At 40.6% G+C, this 26,476-nt stretch overlaps 3 protein-coding genes and 1 pseudogene across 4 annotated transcripts in view; 3 read left to right on the top strand and 1 right to left on the bottom strand.

The window, feature by feature from the left end:
• LOC145484635 (uncharacterized) overlaps window positions 1-26,476 on the bottom strand; it is a 198,198-nt pseudogene that overhangs the window by 72,129 nt on the left and 99,593 nt on the right. The window lies entirely within an intron of this gene.
• The window catches only part of LOC145484615 (uncharacterized), an 86,852-nt gene that overhangs the window by 33,106 nt on the left and 27,270 nt on the right, over window positions 1-26,476 (top strand). The gene's annotated exons all lie outside the window — the stretch shown is intronic.
• LOC145485513 (uncharacterized) lies at window positions 281-15,028 on the top strand. The gene is made up of 11 exons (XM_081464176.1): window positions 281-581; window positions 1,625-1,807; window positions 2,410-2,496; window positions 2,795-5,658; window positions 7,748-7,821; window positions 8,451-8,670; window positions 9,125-9,366; window positions 9,479-9,642; window positions 10,525-10,705; window positions 13,193-13,320; window positions 14,104-15,028. Exons 1-11 carry the CDS (start codon window positions 555-557, stop codon window positions 14,530-14,532), a joined length of 4,599 nt encoding a protein of 1,532 aa, XP_081320302.1. The 5' UTR covers window positions 281-554; the 3' UTR covers window positions 14,533-15,028.
• LOC145485305 (melatonin receptor type 1B-like) lies at window positions 17,965-21,409 on the top strand. The gene is made up of 2 exons (XM_081463990.1): window positions 17,965-19,156; window positions 20,963-21,409. The coding sequence occupies exons 1-2, from the start codon at window positions 18,311-18,313 to the stop codon at window positions 21,155-21,157; spliced, it is 1,041 nt and encodes a 346-aa protein (XP_081320116.1). The 5' UTR covers window positions 17,965-18,310; the 3' UTR covers window positions 21,158-21,409.

The following is a 26,476-nucleotide window of genomic DNA, read 5'->3' as shown; positions in this document are numbered from 1 at the left end:
ATATAATCAAGGATTTGTATAGGTAAAGCTCGGGCAATTAATTTAAGGGTTTGCCGCTCTACTTGTGATACATGAAAATTCTCTCAAATTGCCCAAAGACCCTTGCAATTTTGAGAGAATTTTCAAATATCGCCTGTGGTATAAATCCTCAATCGCAATCACATTTGTACGACAACCTATACAAATCCATGATTTTAATTTGAATCATTTAAGAATGTGTCACTTAGTTTCATCAGTTCTTTCCAGTTCTGACTTTAAAAATCATTTAACCCCAGTTGTCTGTTTTAAATTTCATCTTTAAATATATCAAGGTAAAGGAAAACACTTTAAAAGTATTCACAGTTTCCATGGCCTTGGCAGAACAACAACTATCTTCACTTCACTTGTCCACCACAATGTAGTCCAGTCCAGTATTCTAACAAGTTGTAATTGCGTCATCCGGTCTTTCCCAGAAATAATTATGCACTGAGCTGTTGTAAACATTGCCAGACGTCGACAGATAAGACAAATTTCACATCGAAAGTGTAGAATAAAGGGCCGCCTTTATTTCGTCGATGGCGTCACCCTCTGATGCAATGCAGGTAAGAGAAACGTGATCGACTGTTTTAATATTTTGAAATGTATCACGAATCAACTAAAGGAAAGCCATGCTGTTTGCAAACCCATGATCAACAGAGAACCCCAAAGATCGAATCTTCTGTTTCATATATCGCATTTGCGCGATAACAGGGGAGGAGGACAACTAAATTCTTCCCTGTAGACTCCTCATTTAGAACGAATTCGCTTTGAGGGTTCATGTACAGCGAAGCGTGTAGTTCAGACTATTTGTCGAATTTGTATTTGTGTTGTTTCATGGATCGGCGAGGTTTATATGGGTCTGCCAATATGAAAAGTGTTCTCTTATTTCTCAGAAAGCTTGTTCATTTATTAGAAATCAGGGAAGAGTTGACTAACTCAGCTGCTGATTTCATGTTATTTATTATTCATTCCCACTGAATGAATGCGACATAGACCGGAAGTACATGTAAAGTGAAAGTGTGCTTATCATGTGCTATCGTGTTTAATACGGTCTGTTGATTTCGAAAGCCTCACATTGAATGGTACAAAATTCATCCCAAGGAGGCTTTTATATCTGGTCATGTCTGTACAAAAGACTGCAGTGATCGCTAAGCGTAATATATTCGATCAGACACAGTGTTTCATAGAGTCAGATTATTTAATTATTTGTCGCGTGACCATCATTAAAAAAACCTCAGCCTGGCCAAGTTTTTGCTTTCCTCTCGGAAAAATCGATCCCTGATACTGGCGTCTCGCCAGCCGAGCCCGAAGTAACTCGGATGTGCTCTCATAGTCAGCCTAACGACACAGACTTAGATATCACAAAACACCCAACCCAGCTCGTACGTATGTTTCTTGTGAGGTTAGTAATATGAATGGAATCGAATATACAGGTGAAGGGATTGTACTTGCTCGTGCAGTTCTGTGCTATGGTAGTGGCTTGGGTTTGTGCTTTGTGGAATTGTGTCCTTTCTCGTGATCCTTACAGGAGCAAGTAACCCGTATTTTCAAAGTTGTATTGATTGAGGTACAAGGTATCTAAACTTTTTGACGGTATTTTGTTCAGGATTGTCTCCTCAAGGCACAACGTGCACTGGCAGTTCTTTATGAAGACCGATACCCTTGCAGCAACTGGGTTCAACGAGGACTGAGAGAACTACTGTATCAAAGGTGTAGTGGATCACGGAACGAATTCAATGACAATTTTCTCCGGCCAACTATTACATTGCTGGAAAGACTGAAAGAGCAGGTAAAATACTTTCGCGAGTTAAAGTATAATTCTGTTTGGAGGTTATGCTGGCGGCCCAGGAGAACATGCATGGACTGCATGGGACGATCGATATTACTTTCGTGGGATCTTTAACTATCTCTGCTACATTTCTCAGGAACAACAAAATATGTTATCTACCGTGTATTTTTCCAATTGTCCCCAACGCGTCTACCAGATTTTTTAGATTGAGCAGTCACGTCTCGTTTAAAAAAGAATGGCAACAAGGATCTTTTAGCTTAATCCCTTCGGAAAAGGAGAAGTTGCTGAGGGATGCCACGTCATATCACCAGGTGAAGACAATTATTGACCACCGCGGTTGTGTCAATGGCGTAGTGACCAACACACCCCACTAATCATCATCTAGACGTAAGTTCGGGTCCCGTCAAGTACAATTCCGTTTCCTTTGTCCTTTTGAATATCGGCCAGTGCGATAAAATACTTGTAATCATCATCATCATCATCATCATCATCATCATCATCATTTGTAAGAGTAAGTCTTAATTAGTTCTCCAATAGGCCCCTCGAAAGACCAAATGTTATCTCCTCCAATTTTGTGACTCCCAGAATCCTCTCTTCTGTAGGGCTTTCCTTTAGTGAAGAATGGAAATATTATTGTTCACCTGATAGTGCCATCGAACCACTTGGAAGTTGGAGAAATGTTTTATCAGGTAAACGTTAATTAGGATGTGTTGTTACAGACTTTCCGAGATTAGCCTCGAGTTGAAAGTGATTTTCGGAAACTGCGACGTTTTGTTGCTAAGGTAGAAAAAAGAAACTCGAAATAATAAACCAAAGGGAACCAGGGGTTGTTGAGAAAATGAAACTGAGGATGAAGCAGATAATGAACAATCCACGTGAAAAATGTTTTGGCAGATGCACAATTATGCATTCGAGATATGCATATTACTCTTATATTAATGGTAGCGTCACTCCCTGTAGACATAACTACCGTTTTATTTGGCATAGGTTGGCCATACAACACCAGGGACATTAGCACTAAAGTTCGCCAAGTATCAAGGTAACTCAATGGTCCTACAGCCATCCACCATCGAGGAAAGAGAATTCCATTTAGGATTCAGCCAGCAGTACATTAGACAACTACGAAACGAAGCTAGTAGATTTGGTAATCAGTTGATGAGAGTTCTGCTGGTGTGCAGGCCAGCTGGCCAGGAGGAAATTACCACTGAGAAGATAGAAGTAGACCAGATAATACCTCGCTCAGGTGGAAATAATTCATTTGTACCGGAAACATTCCAAAACCAACTGCCCAATAGAGGTGGACTATCATCGCTCACTGTTGGCCGTCAACCTCAAGAACATTCTTTAAGTACTAGTGAAACTAATTCAGCGTCCATTCGAACTACCCAAGAAGTCAATGGAGAAACGGCTGCGTCCTCTGGCCATGAACCAGTAGAACACTCATTCAGTGACAGTGACAGGAATCCAGCATATTCCCCTATACATCAAGCAACCAGAAAAGATCCAGCTACACCAGTAAGAGAACACCAACCTGACTGCCACTCTTCAGGAGCAGGTGGGAACAACCCCGCGTATCCTCCTATTCACCAAGCAGTCAGTAAAGATTTACCTGCGAAGGTTATCGGCCATCACTCTCAGTCAGGTGCTAATAGGAACAATCCAGCGTATCCTCCTATTCACCAAGCAGTCAGAGAAGATTCATCTACTCAAGACACTGGTCATCAGCCTCAGTCAGGTGCTAATGCAAACAATCCAGCATATCCTCCTATTCGACAAACAGTCAGAGAAGATTCATCTGCACAACACACTGGTCATCAGCCTCAGTCAGGTGCTAGGGGAGAGAATCCAGCGTATCCTCCTATTCGCCAAACAGTCAGAGAAAATTCATCTGCACAAGACACTGGTCATCAGCCTGAGTCAGGTGCTAATGCAAACAATCCAGCGTATCCTCCTATTCGTCAAACAGTGCGAGAAGATTCATCTGCACAAGACACTGGTCATCAGCCTGAGTCAGGTGCTAATGCAAACAATCCAGCGTATCCTCCTATTCGCCAAACAGTGAGAGAAGATTCATCTGCACAACACACTGGTCATCAGCCTCAGTCAGGTGCTAGGGGAGAGAATCCAGCGTATCCCCCTATTTGCCAAGCAGTCAGAGAAGATTCATCTGCACAAGACACTGGTCATCAGCCTCAGTCAGGTGCTAATGCAAACAATCCAGCGTATCCTCCTATTCGACAAACAGTCAGAGAAGATTCATCTGCACAAGACACTGGTCATCAGCCTCAGTCAGGTGCTAATGCAAACAATCCAGCGTATCCTCCTATTCGCCAAACGGTGAGAGGAGATTCATCTGCACAAGACACTGGTCATCAGCCTCAGTCAGGTGCTAGGGGAGAGAATCCAGCGTATCCCCCTATTTGCCAAGCAGTCAGAGAAAATTCATCTGCACAAGACACTGGTCATCAGCCTGAGTCAGGTGCTAATGCAAACAATCCAGCGTATCCTCCTATTCGCGAAGCAGTCAGAGAAGATTCATCTGCACAAGACATCGGTCATCAACCTCAGTCAGGTGCTAATGCAAACAATCCTGCGTATCCTCCTATTCGCCAAGCAGTTAGAGAAGATTCGTCTGAACAAGACACTTGTCATCATCCTCAGTCAGGTGCCAATGGAAACAATCCAGCGTATCCTCCTATTCACCAGGCAGTTAGAGAAGATTCATCTGAACAAGACACTGGTCATCAGCCTCAGTCAGGTGCAATTGCAAACAATCCAGCGTACCCTCCTATTCACCAAGCAGTTAGAGAAGATTTACCCACTCAAGACACTGGTCATCAGCCTCAGACAGGTGCCAATGGAGATAATCCAGCGTATCCTCCTATTCACCAGGCGGTCAGAGAAGATTCATCTGAACAAGACACTGGTCATCAGCCTCAGTCAAGTGTTCGTGGAGAGAATCCAGCATATCCCCCTATTCACCAGGCAGTCAACGAAGATTCATCTACCCAAGACACTGGTCATCAGCCTCAGTCAGGTGCTAATGGAAATAATCCAGCGTATCCCCCTATTCACCAGGCAGTCAAAGAAGATTCATCTACCCAAGACACTGGTCATCAGCCTCAGTCAGGTGCTAATGGAAATAATCCAGCGTATCCCCCTATTCACCAGGCAGTCAAAGAAGATTCATCTACCCAAGACACTGGTCATCAGCCTCAGTCAGGAAATAATCCAGCGTATCCTATTCACCTGGCAGTCAGAGAGGATTCATCTACACAAGGCACTGGTCATGAACCTCAGTCAGGTGCTAATGGAGAGAATCCAGCGTATCCTCCTATTCACCAGGCAGTCAGAGAAGATTTGTCCACACAAGACTCTGGACAGCAACCAGAATTAGAAAATACTCCTTGTAAAGGGAGTATTAATCCAGCATATCCTCCAATCCACCAAGCGGTCAAAGACGGTTCATTTGCAAAAACTGCTCAACGACCAGAAATCGAAGAACCTTCTTCAGATGGAAGCAGAGTTAATCTAGCATATCCTCCGATTCATCAAGCAGTGAATGATACGACAACTGCGTCTATCAATGGCCAGCAGCCTGCCAGTTGTCTGGTAGAAGGAAACTCTCTAGGTGCAAGCGGAAGCAATCCACCGTATCCTCCAATTCATCAGGCGGTCAGAACTGATTCTCACGCCATTGGTAAGCAATGGGAGCAGCATAATTCTGGAGGAGGTGGAGGCAAACCTGTTTACACTCCTTCTTTTCATGAAACAAACAGTTCTGCACCATCACTCTGCGGTTCAAGCCAAGATCCTTTTAAGTTTCTTGAAGATCAAGAATGCCAGTTCTAGGAAATGCTGCTGTATGCTTTAATGAAACTGTTTACTTTAATCCCATAAGGGCACTACAAAACTAACAGACCTAATGCGTATTGGGTGAAATCTCAATTAGTTTTGTTGCGCTTTGTCACGTAGATAAGTCCAGTTTCTTATGATCGCATTCCAGTTAAGTAAGTTATTCTATTGTACAAAATATGTCAATAGCATGTCAGAAATCGGAATTTAAGTAAAAATTACCCACATACATTTTTTTACACAAGATTTTCGACTGCTGATATCAGATATCAAGACACTTGTCGACAACCTCAGTCAGGTGCTAAAGAATTATTTTGAACTCTTTCAGAGCTTAGCATGCATTGCATTTGGCTAACCAACAATTCGATGAGTAAGAGACTTAGATTGCGTCAGAGTATCTCCTGTAACTACGCCACGTTGCACGAGATAAAACAGTCAGCAAAATATATCTGAAAGAGGAGAGAAAATAGCCTGTTTCAGGCTATGGGTTAGTACGGATGATCGGAAAAGCGGGCGAACGACGAACGAGGTCTGAGGAAGCAAGTAGGCCCCGCTCGTCGGACGCCCGCTTTTTCGATCGTGGTCACTACTGACCGAGAGCCTAGAGCAGGCAACGTAAAATGAAGAGTCTTCCACCGCTCCCCCCCCCCCCACCCCCCCCCCTCACCCCCACTCCTGCGTCCTCAACGGACGTACACGAAGCATTTGACAGGTTGATGTACCCGAGCGGCAGAAGTGTCACGTCGGTGTTTGTCATTGGAGTTGAGAATTTCACACCAAAGGGAAAGGGTAGGGAGAATTTAGACAATTTACTCGAAATCATGAGATAACATTGCTCTTTGTAACTTTGTGGCTCAAAAAAAGTTGTTTAAATGTTTGCGCTCGGTACGGTACTGTCAAGGCCTCAGGCCGATATTCTTCCATTACGGCCCTTGCGCTTGGTTCATAAGATACTTAGTAAACATTTAACTTTTCAGCAGACTGCTTGTGCTAAGAAGTCTTTCTCTTTATGACAATATCAGCCTGAACGGGTCGCTCATGGCAAAAAAAAACAAAAAAAAAAAAAAATGATCAGATGATTGCGAATACACAGACGTTAGTATGATATGTCTTAAACAGCAATGAGGTATGAAAAGTACGGCCAAGTATTGATAGGCTGGCGCGCGAAATTATCCCTCGGGAGTACTCCCTTATATGGCCATATGAGTTTGTACAGTTCCATGTGATAAGCTCCTGACACCTCTTAGACGTGAAGTGGCTAAATAAAGTATTGTGTTGTTTTATATTGTATGTTGTGCGGCTCAAAGGATATGGTTTAGTAGCCGTTTCAGAAATAGGGGTATCGATTTTGGCCATTGTGGTCTCAAAGAGGGTATGGTTTTTCATTCCAGTCTTGAATTGGGTATGGTTTTTTAGAACAAGCTAATTCATTCTTCATTATCGATAAGACCATCAACAAAAGCCCTTCACAGTGGTCTGCAGTTGGCAACTACTTTTTTGTACTTAATAAGGCCCGTCTGAAACAGGGTATTGATTTAAGGGTCAGGTCTTTAAAAAGTCGAAGATTTTAGTCTTAAATAGGGTTACAGTTTTGGGAAGCGGGCTGCACACTATCCAATTTTTCTAGGAATTCCCCGCCCCATCCTTCCCACCACGAAATTATCCTCCTGGCAATGCATAACAAGAAAAGTAAAGAAAATACATCCCATAATATAAGATATAAACAAACAAACAAACAATAGAAACTCGTTTATTATTTCACAAATTGAACGTACAAGTCAAAGAGCCGTCACCCTGTCCCTGACTTGTTGACGCAGTGCAGCGTGACGTCCGTGATGTGACTGCATAATATCATTGGGTGTTTATTTTAACTTTCGAAACGATATCCATATCTCTTCCTTTCTGGGAAAGAAGGAAGACACTCGTCGACTCAGATCAGAGTTTGCTCCATATTTATTTAATGTCTCACCTTTAAAGTTTTCTATTACTTCCAGTGTTGGTATTTATCGCACAGATAATACAACATCATCACGAACAACCTGCAGAAGCTGATTTGACCACGCGGAAGTTATCTGCGTAACTCAGCGAAATCATTATGAAAAAGGCTCTAGCCCTCCTGATCTTTTTCTTACAGTTGAAGCCCGTAGTTCTGGAGGAAGGTAAAAACTACTATTATATGATAATTCTTTTAATTCTAGGACTGATCAACTTGTGCATGTACGTGTAACTTGCTTTATTATCTAGCAGATGTGTGGCTACATTCATCGAATAGGATATTTTGATTAGTCTTGATGTGCTTCCCACGTGAAGGTCATCAGACTGCTATAACTGTAGCAGTAAAATCTTGGAGCAATATTTCGCAAGACGAGTCGAAATGCGATGCGTTGATAAATAGTAAAATACTTTAAGATTTCCTTGGACGAAAAATGCAAACTTCCTTTACGGTGCAGTAGCGCGGAAGAATTCAAATACTGATTTAAATGCATACCATCTATCTAATTAGTATTGCTATTGAAGCTTTTGATTTAGTAGTAATGGAGTTGTTCATATGACTAAAGCGTGTTGCGGGTGCTATGTAATAGGTTCTACTTCAAAACCATCCTTAAATTGTGCTCAAATCGCGTAGAATATAGCACATAATACGCTGTAACACAACACTGTCCACCAGTCACGTCTCAATTAGGGTTCAAAAGCGTCACGTCACACTTGGACAATGTAAAGCGCTCTATTTCAATATCAGTGTTGGGATAGTTAAAATCCCGTATTGACTCCTTGTTTACATTTATAGGAAGCTTCTGGCAGGTGACAGATTTTCACTATGACAAGACTTACCAGTTCCCCACTGACCCAGACAAGATCTGCAATTCACAGACGCCTGATACCCAGAAGCCCAACCGAACTGGCAAATGGGGGAATTATTTGTGCGACTCACCTTGGCGCCTCATTAACTCGTCAGTCTTCGCCATGAAGGACATCGAACCCAATCCTGATTTCATTATTTGGACCGGGTAAGGTTTTTATGTAGGGGATCTGTAGGGAACGAGAACAGGCATCCTACAAGGGTGCATTCTTGACCAGCGATTGATTCGGGGGGCACTCCTATATGAAAAGCCGGTCGTCTCGCTTAGCGGTGTAAATCACCTATTTTTGTCTCACTAAGGGTGTTCAGGACGAAACGCCACAATCAATTTTTAGTCGTCACAGTATATCTTAATTTAGGATGCACTCGAATTAATGATACAATATGCTGTCATGATCATGGTCTCCTGTAATGTTTTTTCTTGCGCTGAAATCGTGGAGCCGCAGTTTCGTTGGCGAGATCTGTGAGGACAAAAATTTCTCTTGCAAAATAATTCAGTCTTTATCCATGCATAATTTAATCTTTAATTTAAAAAAATATTGAGACAAAGTTTACAAACTGTCATTCGCAAATCACTGTCAAATCTCTCTTTGTCGTTACAGCGATGACATGCCTCACGTGCCAAACAGTGAACTGAGCACAGAGGAAGTGATAGAAACTGTCAAGAATATGACAGCCCTGCTAAGCACAGTCTTCACAAATACGACGGTTTATCCGGCCCTCGGTAACCATGACTACCACCCCAAACATCTGATGCCGCCAAAGCCGAATGACATTTACACGGCTGTTGGAGATTTATGGAGTCGGTGGCTTCCGCAAGACGCTGTGGATACGTTTAAAAAAGGTAGATGGCAGTAAATTGACTTAGCTAAACATATTTGTTCTGTATGAGTGATTGTTTCTATGAAAGTAATTGAAATAATCATATAACACCTCAAACGTTTACTTTTCTTCAGGCGGATTTTACACGGTTCTTATTAAGCCTGGCTTACGCCTCGTCAGTCTCAACACGGTTTATTATTACACAAACGACAAGCTAACAGGAAACATTACTGATCCTGCCGGCCAGTTTGCATGGTTAGATCACATACTGACGAATGCAAGTAGTATTAACGAAAAGGTGTGTTCAAGTTAGCAATAACTGTTGTAGTAGTCTTGATTTATGTGCTTATGAACTTGAATTGGCCTACCCATTTATGTCAGTTGTCAGTTGTCAGTTGAAGGAGAATGACGCTGTTTACGAGAAGTGGAGTTCGAAAAAATTTAACTAGAGACAAGATGGGAGACCTGAGCGAAGAAGAAGGCTCCTGGTTTTAATTGCCCAAACTCATTCGGTCACGCTCTCTTCCTGTGCAACGCCCTAAGATCGAGCTATTAAGTAGTTAATCATCGAGCTGCCTAAGCGAACAAGCTGGCTGGATGCCAACAACAAGTAGACTGAGGAAAATCAAATAGCACAGTATTTTGGGAAAAAAGATAATTAACCCTCTTTAGCCTGGATGAGGAGTAAATTTCCCACACCTACTTCAAACTTGTCTCTTTCTCCTTCGCGGCGGTTAGGGCATTTGTCACAGAGATCTGCTGTGCGTGGTGAAAGCAGGCGCGACCATGCGCCTGCAGTAACATCGCTTAGCCGATTCTTCCAGCTCCCAAATCATCTTTGAGCCTCTGCGCTCTGCGGAGGAGAAAGAACTTGTCTCACTTCGACAGCTTACAAGCCATGGTGAGCAAACTTTGTGACTTTTCGAAAGTGATTTTTCTTGACATTTATCACGGAACATTTTGGTATTGTTCGATATGTCACTTGACTTTTCTATCGCAACCTTATATTCAATGAGGTTCATTTATATAAAGTACTCTTTAATGATCAAAAAAATTCTGTTTTAGTGGAATTTTGGATTTTATAAAGACTTCATGCCAAATCCCCGAGAATCTTTATTTTTATCTTTTTTTCTGACTTTTTCGAGTCTATTTTGGTTTTATCTGCTGTTTTACTTTTCAGGTCTTCATTATTGGTCATGTGCCCCCTGGCGCTTTTGAAAGAGCACCACGAAAGAAGTGGTTTTACCCCCAGTTTAACAAGCACTACATTGCTGTAGTACTCAAACATGCTGACGTAATCACTGGCCATTTTCTGGCACATCAACACTGTGACAGCTTTAAAATTTTCTACGACAATAAAGGTAGGAAATGATAACAGGGCTAATAAATAAAATCAGCCAATCAGAATGTCATCTGACCGGTACAATATTTATGAGAATATTAAACCGGGAAAATTTTCTGACGTTATACATTTGATATTTGATTGTTATAACATTAAGTATTCACTCGTTATTGTACCGCGAGAACTCCCGGGTCCATCGCCCTCAGCATCGAGTGCAGTGAGAACCATACAAAAAACGATCGTCGGTCTTTATTGAACCGCCCTCGTGGTGCACGACTCTTGCCTTCCTTATTCTCCCAGTTGAGACACTCTCGCGTTATGTTAATCGAAACTGAGCTCTGACTCTCTCGCGCTATGTTAGTCGAAACTGAGCTCTGTAAAAGCCGTCGGAGAAAATGAGGATTTTCAAAGGTCCGCGCTAAGAAGGAAGTTGTCGCTTTAAAATTACTTCTAAGATAAAATTGTTAAGCCCAGTTCTCGCTAGCGACATAATGACATAACGAAATAAGATGGACGTTATGTCGGTATGTTTGCAGTGTGAACATCCCGACATAGTGACATAATAGCACCATAACAGCATGAACATAACGACATAAGGAAAAACGTGATATATGAAATATATTTCCCTTTGAAGTCTCTTTCCAAAGTGATCCAGAATGTATTAAAAGCGGGGCTTCCATCATGTTGACATACCCCCTAAGTGGTATTTCCACTGTTAAATCAAAGGTTTTCTTTCATAAAAACAGAAATTTTAAACGATAAATTAGGCAACAAAGGTTCTTAAGATAAATGATTACGTATCTTTACGAGATAACCCGACAATTTAGCTTACGAGATTATCTTCTCTAAAGATTTTCTTTATTGATAACAAGAAAATCCATTTGTGTTACATCTGCTTCAGTACCTCACGCTTTAGTAAACCTGGGGCATCCGGCGTTTTATCAGTGTAGTTTTGAAGGAACAGTATTCACTTTAGATATTTTTTTCGACAAGCAAAAAAGCGATTTTTTATATTTCAAACACCCGAAGACAAAACTAATGTAAGTCTAAGGAGCTTTTATGTAAATCTATTTCATGTTTAATATTTAAAACAAACTCACTCATTTTCTTGCTTATTTTTTTGGAAGCTTTCCATTGTCTCAACAATATACACGCAAGTGATTTTAAGAGTATGCATTTCTTCCCGCTAATTCATTCACCATTTTTGTCCCTTTGTTTCATGGCGCAAGTGGAAAAACCGGTTACTTCCACAGGAAACCCGCAGAAACTCGGGGGGTAAACAATAGTTTCTGTTTGAGCCATTTACCGAAACAGCTGGAAGATAAACAATTGCTATTCAACCGCAAAAGACGTATTTTCTTATTTTTCTGGTCGAGATTAAGATTTGGGCCGTAAAGGAAGACGTCTGTAAATTATATTTATAGTATTAAACTTCTCTCTTATCAAAAAAACAACAGTTATCTGTAAAAAAAAACACTTCTGCCGGCTAGAGGAAAGCATCTTATCTATTGGCCTGGCCCGGACTGAGTGGGGACGGTTGAGAAAGCGGCCGAGCGACGACGTCCCCACTGACCGAGAGCCTGGAACAGGCTACTGGTCTATTCTTCTCGCGCTATTCGATAATACTCTTATTATTGAGAATTTTTCCCCTGCACGTTTTTAGCGCAAGATATAAGTCGGTAATGCTGAATTACTGCGCTTTATCGGCACATCTTGTCTTTGTGTACGTTACGATTGAAAGGGATCTGGTGAGAACATTTAAAACAACTGAACTTTCAATTTCAAGGACCTCTTCATATGAGCTCGCTAACTGGGCTGGCGCGGTTACCGGGACAAATTGTGATGTCATTCAGGGGAAATTTCAGCCCGGTCGACCGGATGAAATACCAAAAGCAAAACCAAAACGATGACATAGAAATTTGTATCCTTCGCGACTACTGTAGCTTTGCTGACTCTTACTTTACTACTAAACTTTATTCACTTACTTCTAAAGTGAAAATACATACAGCGCACAAACTATGCCATTTTGGCCGTTACTGTTGCGAAAGCGAAGCTACTTTGTGAAAAAGGTTTCGCCCTTGTTACCCGGGCTGGAGTGAACATCCCGGTTGGAAATTTTCATCCCTTGGAAACTGGGACAGCCCGTTACTATCAAAAGAACAATTTTAAAGTTTTGACATACAAGGAGGGAAGGGGAGGGGGGTGGGGTGGACGCCATACAAGGAGGGGAAGGGGGTTGGATGCCAATGATGATTTACTCTGTCATCCTGCAAATTTCTAGCGTTTTGCATTCTAGTACATTTTTTGATAATTTCCCCTCAATTCACGTTATTTTACGACTTTCTCAGAAAATAGCGAAGTCCAAGATGGCGGATTCGATATGGCCGACTTAATGACGTCATGTGATATCACTTGTACCATCGAAAATTTGTAATCTTGTAGAGCAGGCCTCGGGATAGCGTGCACGTCCGAGGATTAATATATTTGATTTGTACCTATTCCGTAGGAGTTCCAAGAAGTTCTATTTTCCTGTGTCCAGCCGTAACGCCTTGGAAGACAGTATTGCCGACAGTTGGTTACAACAATCCTGGTGTCCGTCTGTACAAATACGACAGGAACACTACACATGTCAAGGTAAGGAGGTCATCTTCGTTTTAAAACGACGAATTTGCTAATAAGAAAAGTGGAATTATTTTTGATGAGGGAGCTGATCCGCCTGAATATATGACTTAGTAACTGACCGTCCAAGTAGTGAGGTGAAGGAACGGCTACAATCCTGGTCAAAAGTCTTAGGACACTGCACTTTTACCAATGTATGGCCTTTCTGTCCACCTCCCCCTCCCCACACCCAACACTGTGTTGATGTTGATTCATTCAAAGTAGACACAGTATTCCACCATTGTTTTGCGGGAAGGGGGGTTCGGCAAATTAAATAATGACTTCCCACTTCAAAATAATGTGTCACCAGTAGTCAGTTTGTCAAGTGTCCCAGGGACTTTTGGCCAGGACTGTAGGCGAATAAATTTATGGACGGACCTTCAGGTGCACGGATGGAGCTTAAGTTAAATCTGCCGAAAAACTTTCCTGTTCGACTGCACCCTTAATACGCTGCTAAGAAGCGAACTCCAAGGAAGCTTGAATTCTCAAACGTAGCTGCAGGATTTAAAGCATCGTTATTCATCCCAGTCCGTCCACAGTCGTTTTTTTTTTTTTGCTACGAGGTATTTTTCTTCGAGAGCTTGAGCGATGCGAGGGCAAAAAAGCTACCCCTTGCACTTGAGCGCGTGTATCCCACGCGCCGTGTTTTAAAATATTTCGTCAAGCTTGCGATCTCGACGAACTCAAGACAAAACAGAGGGTCTGTGGACAGACTATATTCATCCTTATCCGGGCTTTTATATCTTTTCTTTTCAACAGGACGTTTGGCAGTACTATTTGAACCTGACGCAAGCCAACTTGATGGGCGAACCCGATTGGCTATTAGAATACAAAGCCACTGAAGACTTCAATATACCAGATGTGAGCCCGCAGTCTCTTCACGATTTGGTGCAGACTTTTAAGCCTCAAGGGAGCTCTAACTTTCTCAAATACTACTTGTTCAACTCTGTGAGTGCTGGAGGCGAGCAATGTGATGAAGAATGTAAAATTGGGCAACTTTGCGGCGTGACAGAAATTGATTTTGATCAGTATGATGCTTGTCTTCGGGGCTCAAGCAGGTCCACTGTTTCCTCGACTTCAAGTGTAACGCCCTCATACAGTATCAGTGTTCCGTCGGGTTCAAGCTCCGTCGAGTTCTGCTTCAGTGTTACGTTTTGGCTGGTGTTTATCGGGATTTTGCTCTGTTAAATATATACTCTCTGCATATTGAGAAATAATTGAGAGATAATTGACGTTTTATTATTAAATTTTTTTGTTGTTGTTTCAAGTGCGACCAATAACTTTTTCAGTTGCAAACTGTCTTTATATTCTACCATTTTCTCGCGGCAAGTAGGCGAGGAAAAAAAATGGGGAACCCGACGGGGAACTGCGATCATTTTGACAGTCAGACATTCCACAGCTTATTTAGCTTTGCATCCTTTTAAATTAAGAGATGGAATGACGGAAACAATGGCATCCTTGTAGGCGTCCCCCTCCCTCCCTCCCTCCACTCCGCGCCTCTTGCTTCTTGTTTTCCCCTCTCCCTCTGCTTTAAACGTCTGCCTCGCAGGCCAGCAAAGATACTGAAAAACTATCAGAGCTAATGGAAAGAGCAAACATCGAAACCTCTCATCGAAGTTTCGTTTTATTTCGTCAAACGGGAAACAATCAAACTTTTGTGTTGAAAAAATCTACAACTTAACCAAAATATGACTCATTAATGAGGAGAAATATAGTTTTAAAGCCGTCTAAAAAATTCCGCACGTTTTAATCACGTGACCAGAATTTCCGAAAAACATATTTTATGGCAACTGTTATTTCATATAATGAGGAGTTTAAAATAGTCTCTTATGAAACTTGGCATATTTACTAAATTTGGCACGATAAATCAAACGGTGAGTCTTATTTTTTTGTTTGAAAGAAATATTTTTATACTGTGTCCCTAATTAGCGCCTATCGCGCTAGATGTATTTGAAACGTAATTAAAGTTACTTGCTTACTTACTTACTTGCCTATGCAAACTCAATTTACATTGGTAATTGATACGCTATTTCAAACTTATCTCTTTCTCCTCCGCAGAAGTTCAGGTTTTCGTTATAGAAATCCACAGTGCGAGGTGAAAGCAGGCACGACCCTGCGAATGTGGTCACATTGCTCAGGGGATTTTCCCAACCCCCAGGAACACCTTTGATCCTCTGCGGAGGAGAACCTGTAACATGCTGACCTAATTACTGGCCATTTTATAGCTCATCAACGCTGTGACAGCTTTCAAATTTTCTACGACAACAAAAGTAAGAAATAATAGCAGGGCTAAAAACTGAAATCAGCCAATCAGAATGTCATGTCACCGGCACAATATTTATGAGAATATTGAACCGGGAAAACTTTCTGGCGTTATACGTTTGATATATTGTTATAACATTAAGTATTCACCCGTTATTCAGTATACCGGGAGAACATCGCCCTGAGCATTGAGTGCAGTGAGATTAGTAAACAAAACGATTGTCGGTTTTTATTGTACCGCCCTCGCAGTGCACGACTCGTACCTTCAATATTTGCCCAGCAGACTCGGACACTCTCGCGCTATGTTACAGTGGTACTATGATCAAATTTTTACCCCTTGATCTTTTTTAGGTGTATCACATAGAATTCCATGAAAGAATAAAAACGCCGATTACCGTTTGCAAATATCTGCATTAGTTCCGGAGATATTTAAGTTTAAAAAGTGTGTAAAATATGCAAATGAGAAAACTGATGACGTCATACACTCAACTCAGTATTATATCAAGCATATAAGTAGAGCTATCTTGGCCAATTTGCAGCGCAGACCATTGAAACTTGGTAGGCTAATAGTCCTACAGGAAACGTACCTACGGCTATAACAAAAATATTCTGTTCCCATGGCAACTCACTCTTTTCCAGTCCACACGCACTTGATTTCAATATGTTAGTGATTTTCAGCCCGAGAAAAGTTAAACGAGACCACAAACTCGGGCTAACATATTTATATGCTTGCTGGATCATACATATGAGACACCATTAACAAATATCAAAATGGAACGCCAAAGGTGGCCAGAAAAGCCTTTAATATTGGGGAGGTCTGGAACCCAATTTGTTGCCATATGAACAAAACTGTTAAGCTCGTATTGTGGAGCACATTAAGTAGAATCTTACTGTTAAGAATCAAACATTTCTGATGCAAATTGGTTGAGATATCTTTTTTTATCATATTTGATCAAAATTTGGTTGAGTGCATGACGTCATCACTTAACTTATTTGTATATCTGAAAATTTGAATATCTCTGGACCGAAAAGAGATTTTGAAAATAGTAAACGGCGTTTTTCTTCTCATACAGACTACATGTTTATGTTTTAAAATGACTTAGATAGGAAAGATGCGATTTCCGTCATAGTACCACTACAAAATGAGCTTTGTACAAGACGTCCGAGAAAATGGGGATTCCCGAAAACTTACGTTGTACAACTTTACCATACGTCTATGCGCAAGCTTTCGACAGGTCTACGAATCGAACAGGCCACTACCGAGTCGCATTTTGCTTCCGCAGTGTAATTCATAAGAGGATTCTTTTCCCCTTACAGGATCATTTTCGTGCAATTCAAAGTCATTTTGATTTTTAAGTTTTTGCACGAGCACTCGTTTTGAAACAGAGGCCCAAGTCGGAGATGGTCTATTGTTTCATGCAAATTAAGAATGCGGAATAAAAGGATAAAGAGCCTGTTATATGTCAAGTCGAAAATAAGAATCCCACAGAATCATTCATATTTACCGTTCTAGACTTTTCAATAAGCTTCAAGACGAATATAATGACTTTCATGTATGTAATTTCTTGAGAGTAAACAAAATATTTTTTGCCTTATATTTAGCGATTTCATGAGTTGCATGATCGCATGTCTGTTTGATGAAGAAGAAAGGTGCAGCCACCTTGTTTTTGGAAAATATTCTCGTTTTTTGCCAAAGAAAACTATTTTGTTTTCCAAGCATACGATCGGAGCGCTAAGAAGATGTAATTTAGACGAGCAAGTTTTCTTGATTTTAAATGATTTTAGCAACCTTTTTGGTTCGACAAAGTTTTAAACACATCATACCACTGATGACAGAAGCCTAAATAAACCAAGGTGAGTGAAGCGGTCAGATGCCCCGAAATTCAAGAAATGAGACTAAGAGCATGAGCCGCGTTGTGAGAATTTTTTTTGTAAATATGAAAGTGGAGGCTGTTATTGCTCGTTTCATTTCCTCGAAACCGTCTAATGAGACCATTCAAATTTTGAAGAGCTAATAATCTTTACGAATACTGAGTAACAAAACAAAGAACACAACTTTTTGTTAACATCACATGCACATTGTTTGGCAAAATCGCACCGGAATAACCCCAAATGCTTACTTCATCAGATATAAGCCTTAATTAAGCTAGCCGCTATCAATGAAATTTGACGTAGTCGATGCAGGTGTTGGTAGTCTGCGTGTAAAACGTACTAAATACATGTATATTCTCGTTTTGAATTTGTTTATTTACTCTTTTTCACATAAAGTAAGTTCGTCGACATAAGTAAGAAGCAGGATACATATAGTTAAGGCATGGCAAAGAAAGTGATAGTCTCTGAGAATGGCAGCTGAAGGAATGGAAACGCATTTTGTCTGATAATAGGTTGGCCGTTTACGTACTCTACAACAAAAATCTGATTATACAATATTTTAAATTTGAATGTCGTCGGATTTTTTTCTTTAAGACGTGTATGTACGGAAGTGCGGAGAGGTGGGAAATCCGACCTTTTCTTAGTGTTTTACAAAAACTACACAAATGAGCACTGATCATCACCGGTTCTGCTCTTAACGTAAACAAGAGCAAGGATTCTTTTTGGCCTATTCGCAGTTTGGCGAAAAAGCGAGTTGGTAAAGACGAACGATTTTCTGAAATCGCACTTGATCGTCTTGAAGTTCACTTCGATCACTTTAGATGTTTGAATCATGAACAACATTGACCCCGGAGACGCCAGCGTCGATGTGCTGGGTCTTTTGCAAGAACAACTCGAGGCTAGAAGTAAACCAACAGCTGTGATCGAGTCCACGGTCCTTTTAATCATCAACGTGGCCGCACTAGCGGGAAATGCTATCCTTTGCTTCATCGTTTACCGCAATCCCCGGCTTCGTACTTCTACCACTATGCTGATTGTCGCACTGGCTTTAACAGACCTGTTAGCCGCTGCTAGCGTCATGCCGCTGACTGTCGACGCCGCTATCCACAGTAAAAGGCGCTTCAGCGACACCGTCTGCAAAGCCCACGCTTTTGCAATGGCCGTGCTGGCCCAAGTGTCGGTCTACCTCATGGCTCTGACCGCTTTCAATCGGTACCTGTGTGTCAAGAAGCGGAACCTCTATAAGAAGATGTTCACGAAGAAGTACACTCTGCTCTTCATCGCCGCCACCTGGGCCGTAGCGCTGATCATCAACGGCCTCCCCAATCTTCTGTCTTTAGATGACTTCTTCTTCTGCCCGGGGTACTTGCTGTGCTGGAGGCGAATGATGAAGCCCGCTGCCATCTACTCGTTCAACGCTTGGCTCTATGGCTCCTTCGTCTTCTCCTACGCGGTGATTGTGATCTGCTACTGGAAGGTTTTTCGCGCTGTGGAACATCACGCTGCAGCTGTTGCTCCAACTCTGAACCAAGCGAGCGTTCAGGGCGGTAACCACACTGAGGAAGTGTCCGTGGCTAAGGCGGTGGCATCCATCGTCTTAGCTTTTACTATCTGCTGGATCCCATCAGAGGTCATGGACACAATGGACAAAATCAATCCACTTCTTCTTCCTCGCCAGGTAAGAAAATTTCGCTCTGATTTGGGCATCGAAGAAAAAACAGCAACAGCATACGCTCCTCTCATCTAATAATTTTACTGGTGCATTCGAATATTTAATTACATCTTCGCACTCAAAAACGCGAACGTTTAAAGAAAGAGAAACTAGAAAGAAGAAAACAAGTAACACAATTCAAAATCCGTCAAACATTTGGAGAGAGTTCTTTACTGTCCTTGCTCTAATCATAAACCAACTGTTTTATTTGAACAAATACAAAAATAGCAATAAAAATTATCAGTGATTTAAGTTCCTTTCTGACCGATCTTAGCTAGTAATATCAAAGAAATTTCTTCTGCTCGGATTACGACGAGATTTCAAATGTAATAGACCTACGATCAATCGCGGTTTTATTCTGGGCGCATGTCAGTGGATGAGCGAGGAAGGAAGTTCCGTATTTCCCATTCCTGCGCTTGTTCCATTGCAGATTATTACCTACCGTGTAGCACGGTTTTTTTGCGGGAGCATAATTTTACGGATTGGCGATTATTGTTTTTATCATTATTATGATTATCTTGCGAAAACTAATTTTTGTAATGATTGTAAAAGACTAAATGTCCTAGCTGGAAATTAATTTTTGCAATTTTCAGAAAGTCGCGTTTATTTAAAAATGCAAAAAAGAAATGTTTTGTTTTTTTTGTTTTTTTGTTTTTTTGTTTTTTTAATGTATATATTTTGTATTACATTACCCGGTAATCAGTCACTCTGTTACAATTATGTCTTGCCCCAGTGTGGCTGATAGTACCTTCAGACGACCTTTTTCTGTAAACTTTTAGCAGCCAGACCTGTAGTGGACCGGGGGAATTTCATCTTTTCATTTAAGCGACGTTTTAACTAAATGACATCAACAAGATTCTACATGAGAGGTTTGCATGTATAATTTTCCCAGCGTAGTAAAATTTTGCGGGAAGTTTATTTTTGCGAGAACTTTTTATGTGGGTCGTGGACAAAACTGCTGAAATCGCAAAAATTAGTTCCGTGCCACACGGTAGCTGTAATCACTCCTTACTGTCTTTTCTCAACGAGTACAATCGTATGCAATTAAATAATCTTTACAGTGAAATTGTCCTTCGCTGCACGATATCATCCTGTCACTCGCTAACCGGATAGGAAAACTGGAATCAACAGCTTGATCTGGAGTTCAGTTAATTGTTTTTCAATTATTTGAAACTCAGAGATACAGTCTTCTTAAATGGAAGAAAAAGAGCATATTCTTTCGTTTAAATACTTTGCAAATGGAAGCAGGGTTTTAAACTTTTTTTAATTGCATGCATATGGCTTCTTATCAATTTTATACGTACATTAACATGTTATATGACCACGAAAGGTTATAGGTTTGTTAGAATTACGACCCTCATTGTGTTAAAAAAATGAGATCTTTATAAGTAATCATAGGAGTATAAGTATTTATATCAATGCGAGACTTGCAATTTAGGATTTACACTTCGAGTGATGTTTTAGTATTCTCTCCAAATTGCTAAACGATAAATAGGCCACTTTCGGCAAATTAAAATTCAGCTTGGTGGTAAGGCGTAGAGGACACAAACAAAAGAAATGAATTAACATGGTGATTCAATTTCCTTTGTTTGTGTCCTCTAGGCCTCGCTGCCAAGCTGAATATATCAAAAGTGATCTACTAGACCTATCTCAGCCAATGATAATGACGTAATTAAAGCGAAAGTGAAAGCGAATTTATACGACGACTCGATTGATTCCTTGCTTAACCTGATTGGATTATAACTTAAAATAATTTTTCTTGTCTCGTTTCAGGTGTTCATCTTCGCCACTTGCCTGTGGTTCTTGAGTAGTGCCATCAACCCCGTCATCTATGGTGTCATGAATAACACTTTCCGAGCAGAGTACAAGAAAATATTCGCTCTTGCCGGTCGCTCTTATGGGCCATCGTCTGGCAGTTCGTCCACTGACGACCAAGAAATGCCAGTCCGCCGTAACGAGTCCTCATAAGAGCAAGAGAAGACAAAGAAGTCATAAATAACGGAGTAATTGTAACTCGTTTTCTCCATTGACGCACAAACAAGAAGGAATTCGATTATTAATTACTTGAGTTCTTTTAAGCTTGCACGTATTTGGAGAACTAATTACACTCATTGAGATTTCAAACTGAAAATAAATGATACTGATTGTATTTTTCGTCTGGAAAAGTTAATTTTAATATTAGGCATTAAGATAATATTTCAATTAATATTCTCTCCCCAGCCAGCGGGACTGAAAGGTATTCACAATACGTATATGAGATGACTTAAAAACCAGTTTATAAAAGTCGAATTTCGAACAGCAAAGCTGTAGCTCATTTCAAAACATATTTTTTTCATTCTGCTTATAAGCCCCCTCGGATATAAGCCCCTCTGTTTATAAGCCTATCCCAAAACCCCTTACGAAGTTAAAGGAGCCCAGGGCTTACAGTCGGTATGTTACAGTATTCCAAAGTTTGCGGGTCTCACTCGATGGAATGCGAATTGATGTTATTCGTTTCGGACCGATTGCCTTATCTTTGAGGCATTCAAAATTCTTTTCCTAACAGATTGATTTTTACAGCTCCGAAATTGTTTCATCTCGTGATATCAGAGAGAAAGAAGCATAAAGCTTCGCAGCCATCATGAGAGTTGACTGGAAACTTTGAATTTACGTCGTGTAAGTAGCTGCGAAAGGTTACATTTTGTGTCATTTTACATGAGACAAAACAAAAACGTAGACAAACTCGAGAGAGTACGCAGTACGGACCGGATATATTCTTCTTCCAAACATACAAGAACTTCACCAAACACTGGTACTTACATTCTCGTTTCCAGAGGCCGCGCTCGTTTTGGTCAGCAACAAGAATCGCGACCTCTGGTCCGAGCCGATTTTCTGAGCATGCGCAGAGTTTTCGTTTCGTATTCTCAGCCAATCAGATCTGTCAGATTTGAGGAACGTCCGTGAATCGCAATTTCCCGGTGCTGGACCAGCCCAGAGTTCGCGATTCTTGGTGCTGACCAAAAGGAGCGCGGCCTTTGGAAACGAGAATGTATAAGTACCAGTGTTTGGTGTAGTTCCCGCATGTTTGGTGTGATAGGGCCCACGCTTTATGTCATTGAGATAAGCTACACATCCTGTTAACGCAAAAATATAAGTTTAAGGAATTGTTGTTCTTTCATATCTGTACAAGATAACCTGACAATTTAGCTTACGAGAAAACCTTCTCTAAAGATTTTCTTTATTGAAAACAAGAAAGTCCATTTGCGTTACATCTGCTTCAGTACCGCACGTTTAAGTAAAACCGAGGCACCCGGTGTTTTATGTATAGATTTGAACGAACAGTATTCACTTTATTTTTTTTGTTTCGACAAGCAAAAAAGTGATAGACAAAATTATTATAAACCTATTACATGTTTAATATCAAGAGAAAAAAAATGCTCTTGTTAATGTTTAAAACAAACTCACTCATTTTCTTGCTTATTTTTTTGGAAACTCTCCGTGGTCTCGACAATATACACGCACGTGATTTTAGTATGCATTTTTTTCCGCTATTACATTCAACTTTTTTGTTCCTTTGTTTCATGTCGCAAGAGGAAAAATCGGTTCCTTCCATCAACAAAAACAGCTGGAACATGAACAGTTACTATTCAACTGTCTACATGGAACTCAAAAGCAATTAGCAGAGACATTTTTTTTATTCTTCTTGTCGAGATTAAGATTTGGGCGGTAAAATAAAACTTCTGTAAATTTAATCTATTTTAAAAACTCATCTCTTGTTAAAATAAAATAAAATAAAATAAAATAATAATAATAATAATAATAATAATTTTTTTTTTAAATTTTAAGCAAACTTTATTGAGCACTTTTCCATACAAACTTGAATCTTACATGTATCTGGTAAAAAATAACAATATAATAATAATAACAAACACACACTTCTCGCGCCAAGAGGAAAGCATCTTGTGATTAGAGCATCTTGCACTTAGGGACAGTACACTTTGTGTTACCTGTCTCGTTCTCCGTGCTGTTATGACGAAATTCGATAAATCATTGAGCATTTCCTTCCCCTGTAGGTTTATACCGCAAGATATAAGGGGTAACGCTGAATTACTGTGCCTTATTAGCACCTTTTGTCTTTGTGTGCGTTGCGATTGAAAGGGATCTGATGACAACATTCAAAACAACTGAAATTTCAATTGTAAGGGCCTCTTCAGATGAGCCCGGTAACCGGGACAAATTGTAATGTCAGTCAGAGGAAATTTCAGCCCAGTCGACCGGGATGAAATTCAAGAAACAAAACCAAAATGGTGACATAAAAAGTTGTATCCTTTGCGACAACTGTAGCTTTGTTGACTCTTACTTTACTAATGAAGTTTATTTACATACTTCTTAAGTGAAAATACATACAGCGCACAAATTATGCCATTTTGGCCGCTACTGTTGCGAAAGCGAAGCTATTTTGTGAAAAACGTTTCGCGCTCGTTACCCGGGCTGGAGTGTTCACATGGGAAAATTTTCATCACGGTTGGAAATTTTCATCCCTTGGAAACTGGGACAGCCCGTCACTATCAAAAGAAAAATTTCAAACCTTCGACATACTAGAGGAGAGGGGAGGAGGGGAGGCTAGATGTCTTACAAGGAGGGGAAGGGGGTTGATGCCAACGATAATTTCCCCTGTCATCCCGCAAAATTACTAACGCTTTGCATTCTAGTACATTCTTAGATGTGGGAAATAGCGAAATCCAAGATGGCAACAACAACAACAACAATGCCTTATTTACTCTTGACACTTAATACACATTTGCGAAGAAAATTACAATAACTTTAGGGAAACGCTATGTAAAGTCGAGCCAGGGGGATAAATTAACCGTGCGGTTTTCGAGTTATTCCCCTGCCTTTTAAGTGCAAAACAAAATAAGACCAAGGGAATGAAAGAGGCAAGTAAATAAAGTGCAAAAACAGGGAGACAGACCGGACTATATCAGCAGTGGATATTCGAAGGAACTGAATGTCCATAATGTTAGTTACTTCATGTTAGTTTGGAGTTGTTCAGAGAACAGATATAGCTTAATTTGTTTAGAAAATTGGTACGCATTAAGATTGTTCAAATAAGAAGGAATATTATGCCAAAAGGCGGAAGCCATGTAGGATATGGTTTGTTTCCTGGTGTTTGTTCTGACTCGTGATTTGCAGAGGTTTTGGTTAGCGGCGTATCTAGTATTCAAGATGGCCGACTTAATGACGTCACGTGGTATTACTACCATCGAAAATATGTAATCTTGTAGAGCAGGCCGAGGGATATCTATTTAGTGCTTGTACCATGCACGATGGAGGCATGGGTTTGCGTTTATGTCCGAGGATTAATATATTTGATTTGTATCTATTCCGTAGGAATTCCACGAAGTTCTCTTTTCCTGTGTCCAGCCGTAACGCGTTGGAAAACAGTACTGCCGACAGTTGGCAGAGCTGGTTACAACAATTCTGGTGTCCGTCTGTAAGACAGGAATACTACACATGTCAAGGTATGAGGTCTTGTTCCTTTAGAAACGTCGAGCTTGCTAATAAGAAAAGTGGAAGTATTTTTAATGAGTTTGGTGACTGAATTTATGACTGAGTAACCGAACTTCCAAAATAGTGAAGGAAAGGCTGGGTGAATAGGTGAATGGAAGGACCGTCAGGTGAACTGATGGAGCTTAATTTAAACCTGCCGATAAATGTTCCTGCTCTTCTGCAACCTTAATAAACCGCTGATAAGCGAACTCCAAGTAAGCATGAATTCTCAAATCTAGCTGCAGTCCTCTCCAGGAGTTAAAGCATTAAAAAGTTGTGTATCCTCATTCATCGTTATTCAGCATTTTTTGCTTTTTGCCGTTTTGGCAATATTTTTTGAACCTGACGCAAGCCAACTTGATGGACAAACCTGATTGGCTATTGGAAGACAAAACCACTGAGAACTTCAATATACCAGATGTGAGTCCGCAGTCTCTTTACGATTTGGTGCAGGCTTTTAAACCTCAAGCGAGCTCTACCGTTCGCAAATACTACTTGTTCAATTCTGTGAGTACTGGAGGCGAGCACGGTGATGTGGAATGTAAAAATGGGCAACTTTGCGGCATTACAGAGATTGATTTTGATCAGTATGATGCTTGTCTTCAGAGCTCAAACAGGTCCACTCTTTCCTGGACTTCAACGCCCTCAAACAGTATCAGTGTTCCGTCGAGTTCAAGCTCGGTCATGTTCTGCTTCAGTGTCACAACATTTTGGCTGTTGTTTATCGGAATTTTACTCTCATAAATATTCTCTGGCATGCTTCTTTCTTATAATAATTTTCTGAAAGCCAAATACCTAGATATTTGGAGAACGGTTTTTTTTTTGTTTTTTGTTTTTGTTTTTGTTTTTTTTTTCAATTTCGTGGAATCAAACAAGTTCGTGGATTTTCAACAAACTTTAAAAGAACGAAATTAGAATCGTAATTATTCAATGAATCCTATATATAGCGATGGCTGACCGTATCATAAATTAAGTAGTTTGATCATTTATGGCCAACGGGGGATGCGGCCTCCCCCTCGTAATTTCCAGAATGTTTACGCAATAATAACGAAGCTTAGAGGGTGCATAGTACGTCCAAAAACGTCCTCCTTGGCATAAGCAACATGGGAATATAGCATCACGGAAATTGACAATTACACAATGCTGTCCAAACTGCCGCCATCTTGGATTCCTTAATTTCTCCAAACTCATGTCCGTAAACCATTGAAATGTGTCCAAGTAATCAAAATCAATACAAATGCCATAAAAATTTCAGAACTTCAGGAAAGTTGCATTTTGCTGACGAAAATTAGAAAATTCCAGGTTTGGAAGTTCCGCAAAAAATAACATACCAGGTAAAATTGTACCCAGATAAATTTTTGATAGAATGGTACAAAATAATTAAGCCGCGTTTACTTTAACAATGAAAATGTTCTTTAACGGCTTGAGACATCCAGGGTCCGTTCCGCTGTCCTTTCCTGGTTGACTGATGGTCAATTCTGCGAATTTTTTATTGTTATTTGCAATCCCTTATGCGGGTTAGGATAAAACAATCCAAAACCGACCCCTTCCGCCAAGGATGCACCCTCACCATAGCAAAGTCCACCTCACCCATCTGTTCTGCGATGGCGATGAAAGACTACATCCTCCAAGCCCAGCCTCCAGCAAGCCTTCCTTTATTTACGTTCTCTCAATCTGGCTCATGGCCAACCCGCTCATGCCTCACCAAGGAGCTCCGGTTTATTCTACAGCAATGCGGCTTCCCGTCCAACAACTTCT

This window comes from Orbicella franksi, chromosome 4 (assembly GCF_964199315.1).
Source record: "Orbicella franksi chromosome 4, jaOrbFran1.1, whole genome shotgun sequence".
NCBI lineage: Eukaryota > Metazoa > Cnidaria > Anthozoa > Scleractinia > Merulinidae > Orbicella > Orbicella franksi.
This window is presented reverse-complemented; position numbering and strand designations above follow the sequence as displayed.

Excerpts from the sequence above, each read along its gene's own strand:
- LOC145485513 (XM_081464176.1), top strand. The coding sequence starts at position 555 with ATGGCGTCACCCTCTGATGCAATGCAG. Across the intron at positions 8,671-9,124 it reads GATTTCATTATTTGGACCGG|CGATGACATGCCTCACGTGC; the intron begins GTAAGGTTTTTA and ends TTGTCGTTACAG. Across the intron at positions 10,706-13,192 it reads AATTTTCTACGACAATAAAG|GAGTTCCAAGAAGTTCTATT; the intron begins GTAGGAAATGAT and ends CCTATTCCGTAG.
- LOC145485305 (XM_081463990.1), top strand. The coding sequence starts at position 18,311 with ATGAACAACATTGACCCCGGAGACGCCAGCGTCGATGTGCTGGGTCTT. Across the intron at positions 19,157-20,962 it reads CACTTCTTCTTCCTCGCCAG|GTGTTCATCTTCGCCACTTG; the intron begins GTAAGAAAATTT and ends GTCTCGTTTCAG.